We start from the raw sequence: 20,909 nt of genomic DNA on the forward strand, positions 1-20,909 counted from the left end.
AGTTAGAGGCAAAGAATATGTTTATATATATATATATAATACGTAGTTCAAATAATTTGGATAAGCATCATGAAAAGTGACTTCTACACATTATTTTTCTCTAGCTTTGCCACTCACAAATACAAGAAATGTTTAAAAAACAGTAATGTTTGGTGAGCGCCCAAACTAATTGCATCAAGATAAGTGCATGTTGGTCGTTTAACATAATATTAAGAGTAAAGTAGAGTGATTAACCACCTAATCTGCTTGGGTTGATGAACCCCTCAGCTAACCCGAAAGTGTCTTGTGATGATAGATAATATAATTCATAAAACACTACAAGAACTGAAATATGTTGACAGTTTTGTCATGGCCTTGAATATCAAATGGAAAATGGGACAGATGGCCATCCATTATTGGAGCCCCATGAGCTCACACTAACAAATATATGATAGAATAATTTCACAATAAATAAATAGTTGGTCCATGTGAAATGGTTCTTTAAAACGTAAATGAAACCAAATTTGAAAAAGACTGTAGTGAAGAAGACATGTTAGTCACGTGAGGAGTACATGATTATTGCTAAATGCAAAAAAAAAAAAAAATTGGGTGGCAAATTGCATGTCTGTAAAACTAGAGGGGAGCAGGCACCACTCATATGGCCTGGTTTTGTTGGGTGACCAACTGGAGTACTGCGCCCTTTGGTTATGGAGTGATGGACAGAGTTGCATTTTTCTGCTGATGGACTGGGAAATGTGGTCATGACAGCAATGACGTGGGATTTATTAGGTTGTACCACTAACATGACAAGTTCTAGCATAATCGACGTATGTCTGCGAGACCCCTCACACTAACAATTTATATCTGTGTGCCAGAGCAATGATTGGCACGCCAATGTGGCAATGCAAGCCCGTTGCGGATTTCTGTGTCTAGAGCACAAGAACATGCTAGGGCGTTGAAGTGAAAGAAAGAGAAATTTAAATTCTTAGTTTTTGTGAGGTGTGTTAACGAAATGGACTAATAAGGATTACATGATTTAAAATGAATAATCTGAATCTCTGAGTCTGTTAGCACCGGAGTATATCTCATTTCACACTGTGGGGCACCATCCATGTCCAGAGCAAAAGGAATTTTAGACAGCAAATTCTACACCGACATCAAATTAATAAGCTAATTAACTATAACACGTGATTAGCCATTAGGCGTTTCGTCCTCCGTTTCTTTCGTTTCTTGTGCACATAAAAGCATAATCTTAGTCGACAATTGCACGACAGATCAAATATTGAGTACCTGATCTGCCCCTCGAGCTCCGATTCTCCGAATCGATCATCGTCGCGTCTCACTTCAATAGAAACGCTGCGTTCTGCGAATCGCTCTTGTGCTTTGCTTCTTTTACTTCTTTTTCTTCTCAACTTCCACCGCAGAAGAATTGACGAGCGCGCCAAATTGGAAGCAGCAGTAGGGATATAAAAGGTCAAGACTCGAGCCCATATCAAAAAATAAGGAACGCCAAACCCAAATATTGAATGGGCCGACAACCTGGCCCATTTAGATCAAGCTAAACTTTTAAAAAAAAATTTACTAAAATTCTATATTTAAATATTTAAAATTACTCAATATTTGTCACATCCGGGTTCGACTCCACCATAGCACGATATTGTCCGTTTTGAGCCCACTCACTCTTATTTTTATATTGTAAGATCCCACATTACCCAGGAGAGAGGATCCTCAATGTCTTATATGTATATTCTCATCCCTACTTAGCACGAGGCCTTTGTGAGTTCACTGGCTTTGGGTTCCATCAGAACTCCGAAGTTAAGTGAGTAGCGCGCGAGACCAATCCCATGATGGGTGACCCATTGAGAAGTTCTCGTGTGGGTTCCCATAAACAAAACCGTGAGGGTGTGGTAAGGGCTCAAAGCGGAAAATATAGTGCTACAGTAGAGTCGAGCCCGAGATGTGGTGGGGGCCCAAGCTGGGATGTGACAAATTTGGTATCAGAGCCAATCCCTGGCCGGATGTGTGCCGACGAGGACGTCGGGCCCCTAAGCGGGATGGATTGTAAGATCCCACATCGCCTAGGGGAGAGGATCTTCAATGCCTTATATGTATATTCTCATTCCTACCTAGCACGAGGCTTTTTGGGAGCTCACTGGTTTCGGGTTCCATCGGAACTCCGAAGTTAAGCGAGTAGTACACGAGAGCAATTCCATGATGGGTGACCCACACTGGAAAGTTCTCGTCTGAGTTCTCGAGTTCCCATAAACAAAACCGTGAGGGTGTGGTGGGAGCCCAAAACGGACAAATATCATGCTACGGTGGAGTCGAGCCTGAGAGGTGGTGGGGGCCCTAAAGCATTGAGGATCATCTCCCCTGGACGATGTGGGATCTTACAATATTATTTACCCAAAAAATCCCAAATATTAAATAATTATATTTGTATAATATTCATAGTTAATAAATAAATATTTTACTATCAAAATAACTAACTTCTTTTTAAAACTGAGAAAAAAAAAATTTAACATTATTATTTTTATATTGAATTTTGACTACATAAGCACGAAGGTACAAAATCACGTTTCCATTCATTATGTATCATATTTCACAAAGGTATACAAAAATATATGATTGTTTTGGTTTTAATTTGTACGTACCATATTTCACTCACTCACTCACTCACTATGAGGATGATCGTGGTTAAACTCCAAATAGATGTTGATTGCTTTACATAACACATAATAACTAAAGGGTGTGATATCCACACACCCTTTTTTACTTCTCCCACACTTTTTTAGTTTTCAGTCGTCAGATCGGATGAATTGAAGAAGATCAACGGACATAAATTAACAAGGGGTGTGTGAGAAGTAAAAAGGAGTGTGTGGATAGCACACCCCTAACTAAATTAGTAACTACATTATTCTTATAAATGCTTGAATAATAGCATGTTAGCAAACTAAGCTATAAATTATTTTCTTTTCTTAGGCTCAACAAATTTATAATATAATTTATATAATTAAAAAACACATAGACTGAGGTCTAGAAATACTTTTTATTAATAAAGGGATAGAGATCCGTTTCGGATTTCACTATCCAAAGCCCAAGAACCAAGCAATCATGATCACTCAAGTTGGATTCAGTTGTAACCATTAACGCATTCCACTGATCCACCTCACACAAATCAAAGACTCCAAATTTTCCGATCTTTAAACTTTGGACACTAAGATCCGAAGAGGATCCAAATTCTTAATAAAGGTACTGAAGCCGGTGTATTTGATTATTCAATTAAACTCCATACAATGATGGTGATGTGAGACCAAATACATGGATGTTGGATTCATTTTGTCCATCTTTGCAAAGTATAATCTCAACCAAATATTGATTTTGTTGAAGGATATTGACTCTCATAATTCTCTTGTCTCTAATTGCATAAAAGAAAAAAAAAAATGATGAATTATAATGCTTTTTATATTAAGATTGAATTGAAGCTTATTTTAAAAAAAAAAATACAAAGATTAAGCATGCATTTTAATAATGATGACTAAATGCCGTTGTGACATAATACGCCAATTTTCAATGCAAAGTGACATAATAGTATGGCATTATTGCCAGCTAAGGTTTGGTCTCATATGCATGTCATAGAGAGACAAACATGTGCAACCAAGGTTTTAAAAAGTGGTAGGCGTAAGTCATATGACAGGAAAGAATTTAACAACTACATACCTAGATGGAGTTTTTAACTTTAATTAAAATTTTATTATATAATATTAAAAACATATAAAAAAAGTGACAACAACCGGATATGGCTACTTAGAGCTGTCCAGATCACCTAAGCAGCCTCCTAATGGCCGTCTAGATACTCCATCAATGTTCTAAATGCTTAGGCCCTAATCAGGGTGCCCTGCCTTGGTCTAGTGCCTATGTGGCTGTTTAGGTCGCTTTTTAGAACAATGTGTTGGATTCCAACACAATGTGCACGTAGAATTTGATGAAATTTGGCTACTAAGGTTAACAACAAAATCACATATGAACAAATGCAGAATAGTACAAGTATATAAAGAAATAAATTCAAAAAAATTTCGAAATGGAAAATCATTACATTTCAAAACTACTATAGTTACTATGTTTGAAAAAAAACCTCAAATTTAAAGGTGTCTTATTGACGAGGGAGATACAAGTGATTTTCTTATTCTAAAGATTCGTATATCAATTTCGTTTATAATTCTACATAATAATTGTGTCTAATTTGAAAAGGTGAAATTTTCTGATTGCACGTATTTGTTTAAAATTTAAAATGACAAAAAATACTTATGAAATCTAGAAACAGTTGTCGCTGTCTTTTTTATTGAGAATTCATCAAAACAAATTACGTTTGTTAAATGCTTCTTCAATAATAGACACAATTGAAATACTTCTACAAGTTGGACGCACTCCCAACAAAAACGTCAAAAACTTAAAAAGCACTTTATCTAGAAGTGCTTCTTACATAAACATTCTCAAACGGTGAGGTGATCGGTTGAAATTGCCAAAGGGTAAATTGACCGTTAATCAATCAAGTCGCCTTGTATGACCGCGGATTGTGGTTCCAAGCTAACGAAAGCAATGCTCCCGTCAATATAGCGAGCGAGCGCCACGATCGTAGGGACAGGGTAATCCCCCTGTGTCCGAGAACACCGTAAAATATCCCAATTCCTCACTCTCTCTCTCTCTCTAACATCTAGTAGGAATCAAAAGCAGAGTCTGATTAAGCTCTGAGCTGTACAACGGCCATAGCCACGCGCCCTTCAAAGATCTGTTACCTTCCATTGATACACACCAAGCGCGGTAGCGGGTGGATCTCGGCGACGGCGTCGTTTGGATAGAGTCCTGCAGGAGTAGAACAGCTTCTTCTTCTTCATCCGCAGCGAGTTGAGGTCAGTACTATTTGTTTCTCGAGGTTCTGTACAGATTCGGATTTGTCTCTGCTTGTTTAAATGCTCGTCGGCGGCTCTGATTTTTCAGATCCGCCGCAGTACGGTGGTTTATGTACTGAACAGGCGGTGGTCTGTTTGGTTGTTTAGAAAATGTTGGCTGAGAAAATAAAATTTGGAGTTAATTGTTTGGTTTAGGGCTTGGATTTGTAGAGGATTTCGATTCGATGTGTTTATCGACTGTTTGGTTAGTTTAGTTTCGGTAGGTTCATTGCTTTCTGGAAATGAAATCGATGCAAAACTTTAAAATCCATGATATTGAACTAGGTTTGTAGGAAATGGATTTGTCGGTTAAAGATTTCGGCGTAATTTGGTTCAATTCTAGTGGCTATGTTATGATTCAATTCCTCTGTCTTGTCCGAATTTATGTTTCTTTGGTATTATTTGTGGCTTATGATGAAATAGGGAGTGCGAGAATGGCAAGTCGAAAGGAAGACGAGAAAAATGAACGAATTATTCGCGGCCTTCTTAAACTTCCTGAGAATCGCAGATGCATCAACTGCAACAGTCTGGTACACGATTTATTGCTTTCTTGTTCAATGTTCGTTCATTGTTGCTTTCGTTGTTTCACACGCCACTTGTACATTTTACGATCATATTCTTTGTATCTCATTATGGTTTAATGGTAGATGGAATTTGGTCCAAACTACGTTACTGAATTTATGTAAAGTAACATTAACTTATATTTTACACAAGTCAGCAAGAAACTCGATGATAGACGTGATTGAATCCAGCAGTCAAGCTATTGGAGAATGTAACTTGGATTGTGATACTAGTATTTTTTCAGAGAGAAGAACCCTAACACTTCTTCATATACTTCTAAACTTAGGCTTAGACTCATAGAGCTTATTCTAGAAATTATACTGTTACAATGTATATAGTAAACCAAATGTATTTTGTGTTCTTGCGCAAAAATGCAAGTCAGATTAAGTATCACACAGACTGTATTTAATATGTAGCCTGGCATCCTTAGAAACAAATTAGTACCTTAGGAGCAATATTTATGTCCAAAAAATTTGTCATGATATGGTTTTGAGTTCAACGAGTGCACGTGGGTAAATTTATACCTAAAGAGTATGATTTTGTGGTTACAACTTACGTTCGTTCTTTTAATTTCATTTCTGCTAAGCAGGGGCCACAGTATGTTTGCACAAATTTCTGGACATTTGTTTGCACAAACTGCAGTGGAATACAGTAAGTCATGATGTGCTCTGCTGCATTATTTCTTAAAGATATTTTCCTTTCCTCTGTATGCGTGCGTAGAGACAGTAGAGGCAGGAGGGGGATGCTGGGTTGTTTTTTATTGAAAATTATACTCCTTTCATGTTTCATGGGCAACACTTATTGATTTGCTTGCATCGTGTTAATTACATGAAATGTTTCCAGCCGAGAGTTCACACACCGTGTAAAATCAGTATCAATGGCCAAATTTACTTCACAAGAAGTCAATGCCCTTCAAGAAGGGGGAAATCAGGTATTCATGCATCTCTCTTCTCAGTTCTTGGAGATATTATTTCTATCTGTTGCTAATCTTCTCTGTTTATCTTGGGCTCCTCTCTACTTCCCCATTACAGCGTGCAAAGGATATTTATCATAAAGAATTGGACCCGCAACGTAACTCCTATCCTGACAGCAGGTTAGTACTCTTTTATTCAGTTTTATATTAGTGCTAGTAATGACTGGTTCTGATTCAAATTTTTTATTCCAGTAATGTCGAGAGACTTCGAGACTTTATTAAGCATGTATATGTGGATAGAAGATATACTGGTGAGAGAAACTTGGACAAGCCTCCAAAGGGGAAAATGGTGAGCTATCCTTTATACCCAGTGCTACCATATACCTAAAGTCAACAAACTGGTTCAGTTTACTCTTATACCACAATGAAATTGTTACAAGTCTTTCTGGGTTTAAGTTGTTAATTACATGTCATACAGGGTGAGAAAGAAGATTCCTATGACAACAGAAGAGTGGATTCATATCAGGGTGGCTCTCGAAGCCCACCATATGATGATAAATATGAGCGTCGTTACAGTGATAGGTCTAGTCCTGGTGCAAGAAGTTATGATGGGCAAAGAAGTCCTGGATATGATCAAGAAAGTCGTCAGTCTAGTGATTATAGGAGAAGTCCTGGTCGCCCTGAGATTGTGAATGATTGGCGTCGAGAAGATAGATTTGGAAATGGGAGTCGAAATGATGATCGTAGAATATCTGATGGAGATTCTAAAGTGGAAGGAAAATCACCTGAACGACCAAGAGATCTAAATTCGTCAAGTCCCCCTATTGTACGGCCTGTTAGAGAGATTTTAGGGGAGAACACAGTACCTCTCCGTATAATTGAACCTCCAAAAGCTAACAGTGCTAGAGCTACTGATAGCTCTGTGCAGCATACACAGGTGATGGTTCTTCTCATCTGAATCATCTTGGTGTTATACTGTTTTCATTTACATGTGAGACCAGTATAATGTTTCAGCCGTTATATGTAAAAGAGCTGCTAGTGCCCGTGGATACATATTGAGTCACAATCAATGTGATTGTAATCCCTTGCATGTCTGCAATTTTGTAGTCAACTCCATGCAGCTTACCTGTTGTGCTTCACACTTTCCTGTAATGATATCTGTGTTAGTTCTGTTATATAGAACGTGATTGCATGCTGTATTTGTTTGGGTAATTTTGTCTTTTCCTCATCATTCCCAAAATAATAAGTAAAGTTATTCTTTTACTGTTTTTAAATAATTTCAGAGAAGTGTGTCGTCCAGCAGCTTGGCCTCCTCCAATGGGAACCCAGTGGAAGTGAAGCTGGAGACTTCTGGAAGTTTAATTGATTTTGATGCTGATATCAAACCTGCTCCAGCTGTTGTAGTTCCTCAAGCACAACAAACTACTGTAGCTCAATCCTACCCACAGCCTGCAAATTCAACCAATGACAACAATTGGGCCTCTTTTGATGTTACTCCAGCAGTGAAAGCACCTCAAGCTCCTGCAAATGTGAATTCAGTAGAATCTCTGCTATCACAATTGTCGGTTTCAGCACCTGTCCCTAGTTATGTTTCTGGGACTGCAGGTAATCTTGGTGCCCCCACAGTTGCACCAGTAAGCAGCTTGTCAACATTTCCCCCTGTTGCTGCTCTAGTTCCTGCCCCTGGATCTCAAGCATTCCCAGTAAATGGTGGTAATTTCCATGTTAAAGATCCTGCTTCCGGGCAATGGCCTACCATGCAGCACCAGCAACCTTCTTTATACCCTGCTACTGGGGTTCAGTCTGCTGGACAACAATATATGCCTTCCACTGATGGAACTTCGACTGTTGCATCACAATCGTCAGCTGGGGAAGCAAAGTCTACTGGAAGAAGAGAACTTCCTGCGGTAATTATACTTTTAATTGGCTTTGTTGGCATCATGATAATATATAAGCATAAGCTAGATGTACTTTTTTGTCCCGTATTTTAAGCCCAATTCCACTTTAACCCTTGTTCTAATTTAAATTAGTTTAATCTATAGTGGGTAGCATTTCGTTTTAGATTGTCACATACCGAAAATGTGAATTTGTGCACTAATTTTGCCAAATTTCAATATTACCAACACGACAAATGTGGAATTGAGCCAATTTGAAATGTAAACTTCTTTACCTTTAGAAAAATTTTAATTTTCCATCAACCATGTGACCAAACTGAAAATTTGGTCGCACTGAAAGTGTTGCAGACTATAAGGGTAAATTTGATTAGGTTACACTACACTACAGGGACCAAAGTGCAATTTGAACTAAATGTTAGGGACCAAAAATGTAATATCGTTTTATAAGTATGTACTGTGTACTCATGTATTTGTTGAAATCTGAATTAATTGCAGGATGTTTTTGCAATGAACTATTCATCTTTTCTGGCACCAGTTCCTGGATGGCAAACTGGTCCTCCTCGTGGTATGGGGTTTCCTATGCCATATAACACTGCGGTGGTATTGTCTCTCAACTCGACATTTTAAAGATAATGAGTTCGTTCTCTTCACAAAAATGATTGGTATAAACCACTTTTTAAACTCATTGTATTTGAATTTCTGTTTATATAGCCAATGCCCAGTTTTAAGCAGTCTTCAAAGTCAGCGAACCCATTTGATGTAAACAGTGAACCTCCAATACAAGCCTCAGCGGTACGTTATTTCAGTTCATCTTAAGTTATCCTAAACAATGCATCTCTACTTTTTGGGTCATAGTTTGCTCAAAACCAATAACTCACCAGAAAACTGGCATTATTAGTTAGAATCAGGGCTGAAGTATTTGTTTTTAGCTCGACATGTTTCTGATATCTCATCAATTGATGCACAAATAATTTGAAGCTTGTTGATGTGTTTTCTTAATGCAGTTTCCTTCCTTGCAAGCTCCCCTACCAAATGCCCAGCCTTTATCCCCTTCAGGTTTAATGCGCACGTCCAGCCTTGGTACTCCCTCATCAGCATGGATGCCCCTCCAGTCATCACCATATTCATCAGCGGTTCCTCCCCAAGCACCACAATATGCATCCCAAGTGCCTCCCCAAGCACCACAATATGCATCACAAATGCCTTCCCAAGCACCGCCGTATGCATCACAAGTGCCTCCGCAGCCACCACAATATGCATCACAAATGCCTTCCCAAGCACCTGCCGTATGCATCACAAGTGCCTGCCCCAGCCACCACAATATGCATCACAATTGCCACCAAGTAATATATTGCAGCTTTTTCCCTTGTTCTTTTCCTTCTAGGAAATAGTGAAAAATAGTTTGTCAGTCTTTTTAATTGGAAATGAGCGTTGAATTGTGGTTTGATAACTTCAGGAGCCTACATGGTACAACAAGTTCCGAGCAGCGTGCCACCTTCCGGGTAACCATAATCTTGAGTTTTTCTATTTTTCATTTACTATGCAATTAGCATTGGATAACACCGAACATCTAAAATAAGTAGTTGCTCCAAGTTTTCTCCCGTATGGTTCTACTTTACAAGCTGTCCTCATGGATTCACAAATGCGGGTGTTATATCCCGATTGGAACCTAAAACTTTCTTGAATTTCTGAAAAATTCTGCATGTATTCAGTCCCCACAATATAAATATGCATGTGAAGATTGGAGTGTAATTTATGTATTTTAATGAGATAATTTGTTGATTGCGGTTTCCCTAACCTATTTGTCATACTTGTAGGTATCAAGGGGCAGGCGGCTTTGGCACCGGTGGGGCTTCTTTTGGTTCGTTAAATGTGGATCAGCAGCTGGCAGGTAGATTCTCAGCGCCTGCTACGCCAAATCCATACTCTTCGGCTGGAGGAAATCCATTTGGGTAGATGAAAAAAACACAAGATGGTCTCTAATCCCATTTAGGGTCATCATCTTGCTGCTGCTGCTGCCTGTCAAATTGCTGGAAAGGTTTTGGTTTCTATCTCCTCTAGTTTTTATGTTATCCGATGCAGCCTAATGCGAGATTGTGTTCTTGGATCATCACCGGGGTCGGTCACAAGTCAAAAGGTCGACTTCCCGTCATGTACAATTTGTTTGTTGTTTGTAAGAAAGTGAGAGAGAGAGAGAGTACATAGTTTAAAGGGCCATTAAGTTGTAGAGTTTGCTAGCAAAGGTGTTTTTTTTTTTTAATTTTTCTTTTTCTTTTTTCTTCGCCTACTTTGTTGTATGATTTTGCAATCACATTATTATGCTGTGAACTCGTTGAGTCTTAAGGAAGTTGGTGGAACGGTAGCAATGATGTTACAGTGAAATGCAGTTTGTACGTTAATACAATTGTCGATCGATCGAGTGGTGAGGTTATTTTCTGATGCGGGATTTTACGGTTTTGCCTTTGGTTCTTAATTTCCAGTAATGCTGCAGCACGGGCTTTTCTTTTGGTTTCTTGGTTTCCAAGTTACTAAACGTCAAATTTAGGTGGACAAATATTATTTGGTTTTTCTGTTAATTACTTAGTAATTAAGAGCATTTTTAGTTGTTTTGCAGACTCGTAGAGAACGGTAGGACATTTTATATAGCACGAGTACACTATTATGATATTCCGTATTAATGTACATTTAGAGAGGAGTTCACGCATGTATCATTGGCATGGAATGTTATGTTGACGATGTTTTGCACCTCCTGGGGTTAATTCGTGAAGGGCAGCTGTAGCCCTAGCCTACTCTCGTGTGTACAGAGCCCTACTTCTCGTCGATCTCCGATGCTTATACCATCTTCATAGAAATCATGAACTTAGGCATAGCCAAATTGGTTTTGGCCACCATGTCTCTTTTTGTATTCAAGTTCGAATTTTCTCTATGAGCAATGGTGGATTTAGGATTCGAACTTTGGGAAGTCCCAGTATTAAAGTATAAGTTGTTTTAGATAGAAACGGTGCGCAAAGCTCACAAAAAAAGTTTCATTTTATTCACTGAGGCATGTCGTTAAACACTTGGTGAGCTTGTTATCATCAGACAAACCATGTTAAACACATATGAACAGATATTGACATATGTCGAAGAAATCCGATGAATGATATCGAGAGAATTTGTCAAGTGTTGTCGGGCAACCTATCGAGATATGCCTTGTAGACATTACATCAAACACTTGGTAGACACAAAATAGACCTGTACTAAACACTGGAAGAGTTCTTAAAAGACCTTTACATGTATATTTCCTGGACTCTGAGTGGTCCTGGGACCACCTTAGTCACAATGTACATCCACCCTTACCTGTAAATATAATATCGCTCAAACATATGCCGAACATTAAAAACCATCAATCACGGACCTCAAAAAGATAATAGAAACACTTCCAAGGACCCAAAATATACTTGCTATTTGAATAATGTAACAAATAATGACATGCTAAGATTCTTCTAAACCACATTTGCTCACACTACAATGATTACATATGGAGAAGAAAAGTGTTATGAATTCACCACACTCTACGGTATTGGAAAGGACTTAAAATGCTTAACTTGTGTGCATTTTTCTTTCCCTCCTTGATCTTCACACATTACGAATTGGAAGTTGCAGTCAGTTCACCGGTGTTAAGTGCCGGTGGTGCTGCTGCCCATGGCGGCCTGAGGAGGCTCTTCTCAGAGTATGCAAAGAGTTTTGATCCTCGAGGGCGAGGGAGGGCGAGGCTTGGACACTCCCATATGTACAACGGATGAATGTGGCAAGATGTAAACAAAAACTCAAGCGGATTGCGCCGTTTATCTGCTCTCCCATACGATTGGAGCAACTAGCATCTACAAAACACAAAATTTTCCTTTCAGTCATGACGAGATTTTTGTTAGAGCGCATTCAATTTTGTTTAGCGTTATATACTCACAATACACGCAGACCACGTTCCACTCGTTCACAATCCTCACCCAAGTGCTGGCCCATCCCACATCAATCGTAAACCTGCAGAATGAAGTGACTTTTTGAGCAAGCAAGAAAGAAAGGAGTTCAGTTTTAATTCACAAACAAGGTGGGGAAAAATACCTTCTCATGGATTGATGAGTATTCCAACCAATCAGCAGCATTGCAAAGTACATTGCTCCCGTGGCAAAAACAAATTGGAAGAATCCATAACCGTATGGAACATCATCCTTGGATTCAGTCGCGTCCTTCTTGAACTACAGATACTGTTAGGTGCATTCTAAAGGAAATATAGATGATTGATTAAAAGTTATTTAGATGGTAGAGCAAACCTGAAAGCATTTGGAATCTATGCCGGTTGAGAATGTTGCGATAACCATTGCAAGCACGGCTATAACAAAGCTCCGTCAACAAATAAGTCATTGTCACGATTTTGCGTAGGAGAAAAGAAATATCTGTGTGAAATATTAAGAAATATCTGGTTTGATGGAAGGACAGTACACTAAACATATAGCTGAATGATTGCAGCAGGAAGCAGAAAGGGAATGATGATTGGCAGACCACCATCAGGATTGCCACAAATCTCTGGGCTCATTCAACTTCGATGTGCCAGCAGTGGAAAGAAACATTGTGATATAAAACAACTGATGAGGTATTTACTAAGGTTTTACTTTACTTTGATCAATATGTAGAGAACTAGAAAAATCATATGAAAGTCCAAGAGTGATGTAGAAGAATCGATGTTTTTACAAGAAATTTGGAAAAGCATTTACTTCCTCGAATTCAGATGCATAAACAATAGTGAATAGTGTTGCCATTTTTTTTTAAAATCTTCACAAAATTTTGTATACTACACGATAAACCTTGTCTCATCAATTGAAATAATCCAGTTTAGGCCGAGCCATGATGAACAAAAAGAATAAAAGGATACAAAGCAACCCAAGCTTACACGTTGGACTCCTTCTGCACCCAAACAATCCTTCACACCATGACATCCTTTTAATCCTGCGCTCACAGCCAAAGGTTTTAGACATTCTGCACTAATAATGTGTTGATTAACACACTTGTTTAAGATGCTAATTGCGCTTATCGAATCTGTAACAATGTGTTCATAAGCAACTAGAGTAGAGGAGAGAATGCAAATCTTACTCTCCATCTCCGTCAACACATTGCTTCCGTAATCCCGGACACCCCATGCCATAAGATTTGCCATCAAAAACATGAATCCGTAGACATATCTGGCCATCCATGGATTCGAACCATTGTGAAATTGGCTGAACCATGAATCAACCTTGACTTTGACTCCACTCCTCTGATAGTTTCCTGCTGATCCACCCTCCTCCATTTCTACTCCATTCAACACTTCTTCAAGCTTTTTTCTTCATCAAACAGATTCAGACCAATGCAGCAAAAGAAAACCAGTGGGGCTTCTCTCTCTTACTGTCAGACTTTCTCTCTCTTCCTCTGTATAGTTGGGACAGAATCACATGCATTTCATAGGAGATCTATACGTACAGTTACCAAATAGTCAAAACTAACAAATTAAAATGATGGGCTCAAATCTGATTTGGTATTTAACAACATGGGTTGGGTTGGTGATAGAATCTGTCCGAGGAGACCAACTTACACCAGTGGTGAACATATTCTATGTAAGTTCTTCAATGCCGCAACCCAAAAAAAAGCAATCTTTTTCACAAAAAGTGACTTAAACCAAACTCATCTTCTATATATGACAAGATGTGCAAATAATTTTTTTTAGCTCGACATGTTTTTGATATCTCATCAATTGATGCACAAATAATTTGAAGCTTTGTTTATGTGTTAGTGCAGTTTCCTTCCTAGCAAGCTCCCCTACCAAATGCCCAGCCTCTATTCCCATCAGGTTTAATGCGCACGTCCAGCCTTGGTACTCCCTCATCAGCATGGATGCCCCTCCAGTCATCACCATATCCATCAGCGGTTCCTCACCAAGCACCACAATATACATCACAAATGCCTCCCCAAGCACCGCAATATACATCACAAATGCCTCCCCAGCCACCACAATATGCGTCACAAATGCCACCAAGTAATATCCATCAGCGGTTCTTCTACTTTACTAGCCGTCTTCATGGTTTCACAAATTTGGGTGTTATATACCCCGATTGGAACCTTAAAACTTTCTTTTGTGAATATATATATATATATATATATATATATTCAGTCACCTCAATATAAATATGCAAATGAAGATTTGAGAGAAATTTATGTATTTTGATGAGATAATTTGTTGATTGCGGTTTCCCTTAACTATTTGTCATACTTGTAGGTATCAAGGGGCAGGAGGCTTTGGCACCGGTGGGGCTTCTTTTGGTTCGTTAAATGTGGATCAACAGCTGGCAGGTGGGTTATCAGCGGCTGCTACCCCAAATCCATACGCTTCAGCAGCTCAGCTGGAGGAAATCCATTTGGGTGGATGAAAAAAACACAAGATGTCTCTAATTCCATTTAGGGTAAGCATCATCTTGCGGCTGCCGCGCCTCAAATTGCTGGATGGAAGGTTTTGGTTTCAATCTCCTCTGGTTTTTAAGTTATCAGATGCAGCCTAATGCGAGATTGTTTTATCGGATCATCACCGGGGGTTGGTCACAAGTGAAAAGGTCGACTTCCCCGTCATGTACAATTTGTTTGTTGTTTGTAAGAACGTGAGAGAGAGAGAGAGAGAGAGTATAGTTAAAAGGGGGATTTCGTTGTAGAGTATGATTTTGTTTTTGTTTTTATTTGCCTTCATAATTTTCGTAGTCTACTTTGTTGTATGATTTTGCAATCACATTATTATGTTGTGAGTTAATTGAGTCTAAGGAAGTTGGTGGAAACTGTTAACAACGATTTTACAAAAGGGTTCCCATGAAGTGGATGCAGAAAATATTAAAATGAGCATGTTTAGCTTCCAAAAAGATGATGACAGGGATTATGAAGGGAGAGGAGGAGGAGGAGGGAGGGTACGAGGAAGGGGACGGGGGAGGAGGATTTCATTGACTTTGTCATTTCTTTTATTCGCACGCTTTATTTTAGGTTGAAATTTGAAAGCATTTGAGAATTAACATGACAACAACCACATAATAAACAAAAGAGTTTTTTATCACATTGATGGGGTGAGTCGATTTCAACGACTATTTGTGACAAAAATCCTTTTGTATATTATATGGTTATTGCTAAGCTAATTCTCAAATACTTTCAAATTTCAACCTAAAATAATGCATTATTTATAGTTGAAATTGAATAGCTATATTCAACCTATACTCTTTGTATGTCATTTCATCTTCGTTTCTTTCCTCGTTTTCTCTATTCCATTGCACCTTCCTGGCCGGCCCGGTAGTATGTCGTTTCACATGTCCATACGAGAACATTATTATACTATAATCTTTTGTTTTTGTCGACTGAAGAAAGGTTGACTTGGGTTTAAGTATTTCAGAATCATCCGTTGGCATCACAAACACAACCACTACCATTTTTAAAGCGGTGATCTGAACCACTGCAGTGCCACAACGGTGGATACCGCCATGACAGCCCACAAAGCCTCCTCTTCATTCTCCTCCATTTCAAAACTTTGGAATCACGACGTGTTCTTGAGCTTCAGAGGCAAAGACACGCGCAATGGCTTCACGGGCCACCTCCACGCGGCTTTAGAAGACAGGGGATACCGGGCCTTTATGGATGACGATATAGAAAGAGGGGAAGAAATAAAAGAGGAACTGTTCCGGGCAATCGAAGAATCGAGGATCTCTATCATTGTCTTGTCAAAGAGGTATGCGGATTCTAGTTGGTGTCTTGACGAGCTGGTGAAGATCATGGAGTGCAGATCCAAACTGGGCCAACATGTTTTGCCAATATTCTATCATGTTGATCTTTCGCATGTTAGGTGGCAGGAGGGAGATTTAGCCGAAGCATTTCAGAAGCACGAAGAGGGCATCGGTGAAGAAAATGATGTCAAGAAAGAAAGGGTGAAGCAGTGGAGAGAGGCTCTTACAGAAGCTGCAAATTTGTCTGGCCACCATCTTCAAATCACTGACAATGGGTAATTATTCACCTGCTTTTCAAGATTTGAAACATATTAGCGAATGATTTAATCTCTCATATAATTAACATTTTACACAAGCTAAAACCTATACCGTAATTGGAGTTTAATTTATGAATGACTTCCTTTCTTTATATTCAAGTTCGTCACAAAATCACATACGAGCCAGTTAGTATATATATATGAAGGAAAGAAAATTGTTTATGTATTGGTAGCTCCTACTGAGCTTTCATTGAGTCCTACTAATGCTTACGATTCAATTTTTAGGCGCGAAGCAAAGCTTATTAGAGAAATTGTTGACGAGATTATTAAGGAATGGCTTCCGAGCGTAGACAAATTACATGTGGCCAAGCACCAAGTTGGAATCAATTCTCGCATTCAGAATATTATCACTTATCTTTCAAGTGGTGGATCAAATGATGTTGTCATGGTTGGGATTTGGGGGATGGGTGGATTGGGTAAAACAACAGTTGCCAAAGCCATTTATAACCAAATTCATTCCAAGTTTGAATTCAAAAGTTTCCTTGCCGACGTTAGCAACAATACAAGTAAACATGGTTTGGTTGATTTGCAAGGAAAACTTATTTCTGACATCTTGAAATAGAAGACTCAAATAAGCAGTGTTGATGAAGGTATCAGTCTGATTAAACATCATCTCCGACGTAGAAAGGTACTTGTCATCATGGACAATATAGACGAAGTGGAACAACTGGATGCAATAACTGGAAATCGCGATTGGTTTGGTCCAGGGAGCAGAATTATCATAATGACACGAGATGAACATTTACTAAAGCAAGTGGACAAGACATATATGGCTTAGGAAATGAATGAAGAAGAAGCTCTTGAGCTTTTTATTTGGCATGCATTTGAAAATAGTTGGCCTAATGAAGGATATCTTGAACTCTCAAAAGAAGTTGTTTCTTACTGTGGAGGTTTGCAGCTAGCACTTCAAATTTTAGGTTCTTTTTTTATTAAAAGAACCATAGGAGAGTGGGAAAGTCAATTGGAGAAATTGGAAAGAACTCCTCATGGAAAAATAATAAAACCACTAAGAATAAGCTTTGAAGGGCTAGATGATACACAGAATGCCATATTCCTTGACATATCTTGTTTCTTTATTGGATGGAATAAGGACTATGTCACAAAAGATGCATGTGGATTTTTTGCAACAATAGGAATTAGTGTCCTTCGTGAACGATGCCTTGTAACTGTTGAACGCAACGAGTTGAATGTGCATGATTTGCTTTGAGAAATGGCCAATGTAATCATTTTTGAAAAATTCCCTGGCCATCCTGAAAAATGGAGTAGGTTGTGGAATCCTCAAGATGTCACCAATATATTGACAAATAAATCTGTAAGTACATTCCCAATACAATTTTGAATTAATACATGTATAAACCACGTACGTCTATTATACATTAAACATCATTCATGTGTATCTGTAGATGCACAAGGAGAGCTCCATTAGCCAACAATAGAACTTGCATACATTCACCCACGTGATTTTGCCTAATGAATAATACTTCATTCCCTCACTTGCAAATTTCATAAACGAAGATCGTTTAGTCAAATATATCAAATAAATCAACGGTGTAGGTACCAAGTTACATATTAATGATGAATTGTCTATTTATTTAATAAATTTGAATGACTAAATTAAACAATCCTCGATTGAAATGATGTTTTTGTAAGGATGATATTCAAATGAAGATTAAGAAATTGAACGGTTCTAAATATGAAAATTATATGATGTTCAAAAGGGGAACATGAAAAATTGAAATTTGTATGGTATGGTTGTAGATTATTGAATTAATTAAGTGTCAATTAACGGGCTTATTTCTTATTTGTGACACATCATTTGGTTTGCAAATTGGTTAAAAAATTTAATGTCCTAGCATTACTTTTCTAAATATGGGGTTTTAACGAAAAGCTCATGGTACTATTCACTTTAACAAAAAACCACATTTTTACACTAAAAAGTCAATTCTGGTACTATTCACTTTACCTTTTATTTTATCCTTATCATTAAAACTCAAAGTTTTCAAACCCTTTTCATTAGTTTTTCTTTCTAAATATGAAATATGAAGTTTGTATGATTTTTTTGTAAGTAGAACTAAAAAAAAAAAAAAAAAAAAAAAAAAAAAAAAAAACAGGGAACTAGGAAAATTGAAGCATTAAATCTAGATTTGCAAAGCTCTGATACGGCTAGTTTCAGTACAGTAGCATTTGCCAAAATGAAGAAACTGAGATTGCTTAAGCTCTGCTACGTAGAGCTCAATGGAGAATACAAATATCTTCCTAAAGAGTTAATATGGTTGTGCTGGAAAGGATGTCCTTTAAAGTCCATACCAGATGGTTTTTTTAATCAACCAAGACTAGCTGTTCTAGACATGCAGTGGAGTAAACTGGTACAAGTTTGGGAGGGTTCCAAGGTACAGTCAATTACACATGATGATGGTCTGTTTCTATTTGTTTTTGGATTTCCTTCTCTCTTTTTATGATAACTTCTTTTTCGATATTAATTTCAATTTTTCTTTGGTTTTGTGCCACAGTCGCTGAAGTTGAAAATCATTAATCTCAGTTACTCCTGTTCCCTAATTAAATCGCCTGACTTTTCAGAGCTCCCAAATCTTGAAGAGTTAATACTGGAAGGCTATGAGAGTTTGTCCGAGATTCACCCCTCCATTGGCCATCTTAAAAGACTCTCTTTGGTAAACCTTAGAAACTGTTGCAGTCTTATTTCTCTTCCGAGGGATTTCTATAAGTCGAAATCTGTTGAGATTCTTCATCTTAATTTCTGTGATAAATTCAGAGAACTGCATGAGGATTTAGGGGAGATGATATCATTGAGAATACTTGAAGTAGATAGTACATCCATAAGACACATAACATCTGCCATATTAAGATTGAAGAATCTCACTCGTTTATTCCTAACAAATGTGAAAAAAAATCGTTTGCCCGATTTGTTACACGGCTCAAACTCTTTAAGGGATGTGGATCTCGCATGGTGCAGTTTACTTGATGAAATCCAGAAGGATCTCTGGAGTCTAAGTTCCTTACAATACTTGTATCTTCGTGAGAATGATTTTCATACCCTACCCAGCCTCAACGGTCTTTCTAAGCTTGAAATATTATGGTTGACTGCATGCAAAAACCTTCATACAATCTTGGGATTACCAACAAGTTTGAGATCTCTATATGCCGTTGATTGCCCTGCATTGGAAACAATGCCGGATTTTTTAGAAATGTCAAATATGAGAAAACTGAATGTAAGTGATTCACTCAAACTCACTGAGGTTCCAGGCTTGGATAAGTCATTAAATTCCATGGCAAGGATTGATATGCAAGGGTGCACTAATCTCACGGTTGATTTTAAGAAGAACATCTTACAGGTATATCTCTCTCTCATTGCCTTCCTATCATGCACATGCACACACAAACACACATGTATATATATGACACTTGCATTGTATATATAGGGATGGACTTGTTGCGGATTTGGTGGTATTTTTCTCCCTGGGAATTATGTTCCCGATTGGTTTGAGTTTGTCAATGATGGCAGTAAAGTCAGTTTTAATATTCTCCTGAACGATGGTCGTAATTTTGAAGAGCTGACTCTATTATGCTCGTACTCATGCAATATATTAGTTCATCCTCCTACAGTTGTCATTACTGTTATAAATAATACCAAACGTACTGAGTTACGGACCAGCATAGTCAAAGAACATCGGAATAGAATATTCTACAAACCTGAATCCCATCATATTTGGCAGGGACAATTATCGAACGATAAGCTCAGTTTGCAAGGCGGGGATAGAGTTGAAGTTGATATAAATTTAGTGGGATCTTATACCCTTACTTTTGCTTCTTTTACATTGAATAGAATAGGGGTTAATCTAGAATGGGACAAACCTATGAAGGAAATTGTGCGTAATTTGGACAAAGCTGGTTATGTTTTTGACCCACATCCAGCTAGGTTCTATGGTGAGGCACAATCAAGGTGGTGATGCATCATCATCATCACGCTTATCATCACATATCTACGCCATATCATAGTCAGTTCATCAAACAACTCTTTTGTTTTTAGCTTTCCCGATTCGATAATGAAGACCAGTACATATTTCCTACTTACTTCAGATTCCTATGAATTTTTTCAATTAGTTGTTTTGAATTTTGGAGATATATTGCATCTAGAAACATTTCAACATTACAACAAGCCATATAAGACATTCATCCAAATATTTGACAAATACTACTTGAATTCGCAAAAATACTAGCCCTGCTTCCACCACATATTCCAGGAATTTACTTTTAAGGTTAGAAAATCATTGATAACCTCAAGATGCCAGTCAATATATGGTTTCCACTACTTTTTCATTAATCCTGACTTGCCCTGACATGTTAGCATTAGGTTTGAATTACCTTTTCTACTACCTTTGCAGTCGATGAACTCGTTTGCACAATCAAAAAATAGCTAGTATTCTATTGGATTCCCCAAAACTGTAGATGAAATTGTTTGTAAGATCGTAGAGTTTTTCCTGTTATGATTAAAAAACTCGTTTTCAAGACTCGGAAAT

The 20,909-nt window shown here is 38.0% G+C and overlaps 2 protein-coding genes and 1 pseudogene across 3 annotated transcripts; 2 read left to right on the top strand and 1 right to left on the bottom strand.

Annotated features, from left to right (window-relative positions):
• Positions 1 to 4,629: 4,629 nt before the first annotated feature.
• Positions 4,630 to 10,733, top strand: LOC103929406 (probable ADP-ribosylation factor GTPase-activating protein AGD14). 2 transcript variants are annotated; one of them, XM_048567258.1, is made up of 13 exons: positions 4,630 to 4,889; positions 5,352 to 5,458; positions 6,079 to 6,140; positions 6,333 to 6,420; positions 6,521 to 6,582; positions 6,655 to 6,751; positions 6,881 to 7,339; positions 7,686 to 8,309; positions 8,793 to 8,897; positions 9,009 to 9,089; positions 9,302 to 9,596; positions 9,754 to 9,799; positions 10,115 to 10,733. In XM_048567258.1, exons 2-13 carry the CDS (start codon positions 5,363 to 5,365, stop codon positions 10,251 to 10,253), a joined length of 2,154 nt encoding a protein of 717 aa, XP_048423215.1. In that variant the 5' UTR covers positions 4,630 to 4,889; positions 5,352 to 5,362; the 3' UTR covers positions 10,254 to 10,733. The 2 variants fall into 2 exon arrangements, with proteins under 2 accessions (XP_048423215.1, XP_009336872.2); XM_009338597.3 differs by having other exon boundaries at positions 4,642 to 4,889; positions 9,302 to 9,640.
• Positions 10,734 to 12,826: 2,093 nt separating this feature from the next.
• On the bottom strand, positions 12,827 to 13,753 carry LOC103929454. Its single transcript, XM_048567003.1, has 3 exons — positions 13,425 to 13,753; positions 13,207 to 13,280; positions 12,827 to 12,919 (listed from the first exon to the last, which is right to left on the bottom strand). Exons 1-3 carry the CDS (start codon positions 13,618 to 13,620, stop codon positions 12,842 to 12,844), a joined length of 348 nt encoding a protein of 115 aa, XP_048422960.1. The 5' UTR covers positions 13,621 to 13,753; the 3' UTR covers positions 12,827 to 12,841.
• Positions 13,754 to 15,575: 1,822 nt separating this feature from the next.
• On the top strand, positions 15,576 to 20,339 carry LOC103929455 (annotated as a pseudogene).
• The last annotated feature ends 570 nt before the right edge of the window (positions 20,340 to 20,909 follow it).

Source organism: the organism of the source record quoted next, unplaced genomic scaffold, assembly GCF_019419815.1.
Source record: "Pyrus x bretschneideri cultivar Hongxiangsu unplaced genomic scaffold, Pyrus_bretschneideri_v1 Contig44, whole genome shotgun sequence".
NCBI lineage: Eukaryota > Viridiplantae > Streptophyta > Magnoliopsida > Rosales > Rosaceae > Pyrus > Pyrus x bretschneideri.

Coding starts and splice junctions, on each gene's coding strand:
- LOC103929454 (XM_048567003.1), bottom strand. CDS start 13,620: ATGGAGGAGGGTGGATCAGCAGGAAACTATCAGAGGAGTGGAGTCAAA. Junction 13,281..13,424: donor TGTGTTGACGGAGATGGAGA/GTAAGATTTGCA, acceptor CTGTGAGCGCAG/GATTAAAAGGATGTCATGGT. Junction 12,920..13,206: donor GTGTAAGCTTGGGTTGCTTT/GTATCCTTTTAT, acceptor ATACCTCATCAG/TTGTTTTATATCACAATGTT.
- LOC103929406 (XM_048567258.1), top strand. CDS start 5,363: ATGGCAAGTCGAAAGGAAGACGAGAAAAATGAACGAATTATTCGCGGC. Junction 5,459..6,078: donor GCATCAACTGCAACAGTCTG/GTACACGATTTA, acceptor TCTGCTAAGCAG/GGGCCACAGTATGTTTGCAC. Junction 9,597..9,753: donor ACCTGCCGTATGCATCACAA/GTGCCTGCCCCA, acceptor TGATAACTTCAG/GAGCCTACATGGTACAACAA.